The 5,917-nt window shown below is 44.4% G+C and overlaps 1 protein-coding gene across 1 annotated transcript; it reads left to right on the plus strand.

The window, feature by feature from the left end:
* The first annotated feature begins 345 nt into the window (after positions 1-345).
* Positions 346-1,872, plus strand: LOC311601524 (Y-box-binding protein 1-like). The gene has a single exon (XM_084789018.1). It carries the CDS (start codon positions 573-575, stop codon positions 1,539-1,541), a length of 969 nt encoding a protein of 322 aa, XP_084645144.1. The 5' UTR covers positions 346-572; the 3' UTR covers positions 1,542-1,872.
* The last annotated feature ends 4,045 nt before the right edge of the window (positions 1,873-5,917 follow it).

Below are 5,917 nucleotides of genomic sequence, written 5' to 3' on the forward strand. Positions count from 1 at the left end.
AAGCATCTACATCACTCATTTCCCCTAATTTATTAACTAAGGTAGAACCTCCATAATAGTTGTTTGTTTATTTGATTGTTTTTCTTATTCCGGACAGGGTTTCTCTGTGCAGCCTTGGCTGTCCTGGTTTCGATCTTTAGACCAGGCTGGCCTCAAGAGACTCACAGAGGTTGTGGAATTAAAGGTGTACACCGCCACGGCCTGACAAAAGAGACCCCTAATAGTATTAATAGCAAGGACAGCAGGCACCCTCACCTTGTTTATGACATGAATGGAAATGATTCTAGAACTTCATCTGAATTCTATTTAGAACTTTGCTCTGTATCCAGGATCTTTATATCTGTGGCTGTGAGACTAGTGGATGTCTCTTCTCACCTTACCTTCATTTCCTTCTGTGAGAGTCGGAGTTGCGACATCAAGTTGCCATTATCGAGTTAGTTCGATTGGTAGTGGGAGCCAAGAGCGAGCCCCAGAGAGCCCTGAGGGCCCCATGGCCCTGGCGACCTAGTCACCATCAGACCCAGGAGGAGCCTTGGCCTTGACTTCATGCCGCAGTTGCCATCGCCTTAGCTATGAGAAGAAAGGCCAAGACCCAGCCGCTGCCTGCTGCCCTCACCGCAGCCCTCAGTGCAGCAGCCACCAAGCCCAGCTCCCAGGGGAGCGGCACAGACAGTGGTGGCCCAGAGGGCCCCATATCGGAGGCGCCCGCCCGCCAGGACAAGAAGAAAGTCATCCAGACCAAGGTTTTGGGAACAGTAAAATGGTTCAATCTAAGGGACGGATACGGTTTCATCACAAGGAATGACACCGGGGAAGACCTATTTGTGCACCATAGGGCCATAAAGAAGAGCCACCCCAGGAAGTCCTTTCACGGTGTAGGAGATGGAGAGACCGTAGAGTTTGATATCGTTGAAGGAGGAAAGGGCCCGGAGGCAGCAAATGTTACAGGCCCTGGTGGAATCGCTGTTCAAGGCAGTAAATACTCGGCAGACCGGAACACACGCTGTGCAGATCAGAGGGGTCCTCCAGGCCATCACCAGCACAACCGCCAGAACAGCCAGAGTGAGGAAAAGAGTGAGGGAGCGGAAAGCTCTACTGAAGAACAGGCCCCACAGCGCTGGCCATTTCCTCAGCGAGGGTTCGCACCTTTTGCTATGAGGAGACGCTGTAGGCGTCGACCACAGTATTCCAGCCGCCCTGGGCAAGGAAAAGCGATGGAGGGTGCTGGCAAGCAGGGTGCACGAGAGCAAGGCCGACCGGTGAGACCGAATATGTATCAGGCCTTCAGACCAAGATCCCGCAGGGGCCCTCCTCGCCAAAGACAGCCTAGAGAGGACCACAAGGAAGAGGACAAGGAACATCAAGGAGCCTCTGTGACCCAAGGTCAGCAGCCACCTCAAGGTCGGCGTGGCCGCATCTTCAAGTACAGATGCAGACACCCGGAGATCCGTAAACCACCAGATGGCAAAGAGACAAAGGCAGCCGATCCACCAGCTGAGAATCCGCAGGCTCCCCAGGCTGAGCAGGGCGGGGCTGACTAAATGCAGACTAACCATCTCTACCATCAGCCGGTTTGGTCCAACCAGGAAAAATGAAAATGATTTTCTAGCCATAAAAAAGAACAATAATTAGACCTGAAGACCTTAAGCGTGCTTGCTTTTTTCCCACTGACTAATACTCTAGAACTATCTGCATCGTCTGTGCAGCATCGGGTTATTATTTCTCATAACGATGCCCCTTTTTTGAAATGACAGTCATGCATTTTTAAAAGGCCTGTTTTTTCTCAATACAACTTTAGTGATGTTTAAATTGTTAAATATCTTGACAAGTTCAGATTTTAAAGAACTTTAATTTGTAATACTTTTTTTTAAAAAAGTCAACACACTGCTAGCACGTGTTAATAAAGGTCTTAAAATATATATAAACTTGTCATTCTCTGTTGTTTGAAACAAATTCTGAGAAGTCATGCTAGAACTCCAAGATACACTCTGCTTACTCCCAGAGGCAGAGAGAGAGAGAGAGAGAGAGAGAGAGAGAGAGAGAGAGAGAGAGAGAGAGAGAGAGAGAGAGAGAGAGAGGACAGTGATGGAGGGAAGGGAGGGAGGGAGGGAAGGGGGAGAGAGGGAGGGGGAGGGAGAGACAGAGAACATCCTGAGGGTCTTACTGTGTTTTCCAGGCTAATCTCAATTCCTGAGCTGAAGCAAAGGCCCAGCCTCAGCCATGTGATTTCTGGGATAATACAAGTGCACCACCACTCCTGCTTGAGACCACTGTCTTCTTTCTTTGGTTGTGTAAGGCAGGCTTCTGTGATACAGCTCTGCCTGTCTTTGAGCTCCTGATTTTCCTGCTTCTACCTCCTGGGTGCTGGGATTACAGAGATGTGCAGGATCATGCCTGGTTCTGACACCATCACATCTATTGTCTTTTTAAAAAATCTTAATTATTACTGTAAGGTACTCACATTGCATCCTGGTTGTAATCAGCCCCTGCTCTTTTTCTTACTGTTCACAACCTCCCTCCCTTTTCTATTTTATTCCTCTCCCCATGACCTATGACAGGTGTGGTCCTCCTCCCCCATTGTCTGACCACAGCCAATCAGGTCTCATCTGGATAGCTTGCATCCCCTTCCTCTGTGTTTGACAGGACCCCTCCCCTAAGAGGCAGTGATAAAATCAAAGGTGCCTGAGTTCTTCTTAGAGGAAGTCCCCTGTGCACCTACCCACCATGTGGAGAATGAGCTGTGCATTGGCTACATCTTATCAAGGTCCTCTGTCTGCAATGTTCTTGATTGGTGCCTCAGTTTGTGCAGCCCACCCTGGGTGCAGATCCAGCAGCCTTGGAAGTCTCCTTGTGCAGCTCTGGACAACTCTCACTCCTCCCCCATATCTTTCCTTCCCCCAGTTCTTGCATACAACTCACAGCTGATCACCCAGAGTCTGGCTGCATGTCCCAGTATCTCTCCCTATCCCCCACTAGGTGCAACCTCGCAGAGGACATCGCTGTTTGGACAATATCCACTTCTAAGCGAGCATATACCATGTGTATCTCCCTGGGTCTGGGTTATCTCTCTTAGGATGATCATTTCTATTTCCATCCATTTGCCTGCATATTTCAAGATTTCCTTGTTTTTGATAGTTATATAGTATTCCATTGTGAAAAAATTCCATTCTTTGGTTGAGGAATATCTAGGTTGTTTCCAGACTCTGGCTTTTATGAATAAAGCTGCTATGAGCGTAGCTGAGCAAATGTCCTTGTTGCATGGTGGAGCATCTCTTGGGTCTATGCCTAGGAATAGAGTATCTGGGTCTTTAGGTAGCAGTATTCTCCATTTTCTGAGAAAGCGCCAGAGAGATTTCCATAGTGGTTGTACAAGTTTGCACTCCCACCGGCAGTGGAGGAGCATTCCTTTTTCTCCTTATACTCACCAGCATGTGCTGTCACCTGAGCTTTTGGTCTTAACCTTTCCCATATGTGTAAGATGGACTCTCAGAGTTGTTTTGATTCACATTTGCCTGGTGTCTAGGAATGTTGAGCATTTCATTAAGTGTTTCTCAGACATTCAATATTCCTCTGTTGAGAATTCTCGGTTTAGCTCTGTACTCCATTTTTTAATTGGGTTATTTGGTTTGGTGGTGTTTACTTTCTTGAGTTCTTTATATATTTTGGATATTAGCCCTTTGTCAGATGTAGGGTTGGTGAAGATCTTTTTCCAGTCTGTAGACTGTCACTTTGTTCTGTTGGCAGTGTCTTCTGCCTTACAGAAGCTTTTCAGTTTCATGAGGTCCCATTTATTAATTGTTGACCTTAGAGCCTGAGCTGTTGGTGTTCAGGAAGTTGTCTCCTGTGCCAATGAATTGGCGTCTGTGGGTATGTGGCATGCACATAATGCACTTATATATAAGTATGTAAAACTCTTAATCACAAGCAAAATAAGATATAATAAAAAGTAAGGAAAAGAGCAATGCAGCCTTTGGCCTCTACCACATACATACGTGTGCACATACACCTATGCACCCACATGGAGCATGTGTGCATACATAGCACAGACACACACACACACACACACACACACACACACACACACACAGACACTCACACACTCACAATAGGAATCAAGCACCTTTGGCTGCACGTAGGACAAAGCTGAAATGTGATTCCATTTGTGGAATGGCTTAGGTAACTTAGGAAGTTAAGTTTTAAGGAAGCCTTTTACAAATGGTTTTATTTTTAAAAAATGGTTTTCATTTGTCTAAAAGCTTGAGAATTTTTAAGCCTTGCAGTCTAAAAGGAAAAAAAAAACCTACGAAATGTGATTTAATTAGAATGCGTTTCTTTATTTAACAAATATTAGTTGAATACCTTCTACATATCGAGGCCTATTCTACCTCTCAGGTACAGGAAACTAACAAATTAAGTTCGCATCTTCATGGAGCTTGCCATCTTATGAACGCCTGATGCAAACTGACGAGTATCTCTGCATTGCAGTGCAGTCTGACAGTTCTTCTTAGGACAAATAGGGAAGCTGAAAGGGATTGAATACAAGGGGAATAAGCGTGTAAAGGAGATCATACACAGCCACCACTGGTGGTGTCTGAGGAAAGACATCCGTGTAGCAAGCAAATGATTCTTAAGTTTCCAAGAAGAACTTTCAAAGGACTAAGGGGGCGGCCAGCTTATGGCAACAATGAATTTGGCATACTGTGCAATTGGCAGGAGGAAAGCTGGACCAAGGATGTGACAGGTAAAAGAAGTAGATAGGAAAACCAAAACCAAGGCCTGTGTGTTGACATGTCAGTTGTGATGAAGGTTTGGATTAGATTTTCAAAAGGTTTTAGATTTCCCTGGAAAGACTGACCCGGAGAGGAGTACGGCCTGACTGGTGATAATTGTTAAATGCTCTGTGTACTTTGGCCTCTTTGTATAATTTAAAAGATTCCTGCCTCCTGATGATGAGTTGACAGAGCCTTCTAAAAACACCTCTAAATCTTTGTATTTTGAGCAATTGAAAATTATACTCTCGGGAAGCTTTGAAGTACGGAGCTCTTTTGGTTCTATTTTCATTTCCCCCTTGTAGGTGAATATAGTTAATCTAAGGCCTGTTGCTAGTGGTGGCCTTGAAGTAATCGATTCAGATTTTTTTTTGGACAACAGTCTCATTATTTAGCTCTGGCTAGCCTGGAATTCACTCTGTAGTCTAAGTTGGCCTCAAACTCAGAGAACTGCCTGCCTTTGCCTCTTGAGTGCATTTTTCTTTTCTTTTCTTCCTTCCTACCTTCCTTCCTTCCTTCTTTTCTTTATCCAGTTTTCAGGCATCGTGTGCCTCTGTTTATCCCCCACCAGGCCTGCTCTAACTTAGTCGTATTTCAATCCTTGGGCTAAACTAATCACTGATCAGATAGCACATCGCTTGATACCCCTGGAGCTCCTCCGCTACCTTACACTGACATTTCAGGTTCAGATCCTATCTGTAAACATTCCCAGGGTTTATGGCACAATGGACACCCCTAAAATGAATGCATTTTATCATGAGATGATTTAAAATATAAAGTCATGACATAATTCTAGAAATAGTTTTTCTTCTGCATTTTTTCTTTTAGGAAAAAAACACTTGAGAATTGAAGCTCTTAGCAACCAAATGGCAGAAGCAGATTTAAAATTGAGTAAGAGCTTTATGTGAAATCTAAGAAACCATGTCACTGCATGTTGTTTTTTTAAATTTTTAATTAAATTATTATTGTTATTATTACTATTATTACTAAAGCTCTCTCCATTTTCCACTTAGAATCTGATTTTCCTCATCACCCAGCCTGTATACTTTCCCAGTGCTTATTTATAATCTATTTCTTATGTGAGAAGCTGCTTCCTGTGCCTGTTTTATAGGAAAATGTATGTTAAACCTTTCAGCATATTGGGGCCA

The sequence above is a fragment of the Acomys minous genome, assembly GCF_964271855.1.
Source record: "Acomys minous genome assembly, chromosome: 7".
NCBI classification, from domain to species: domain Eukaryota; kingdom Metazoa; phylum Chordata; class Mammalia; order Rodentia; family Muridae; genus Acomys; species Acomys minous.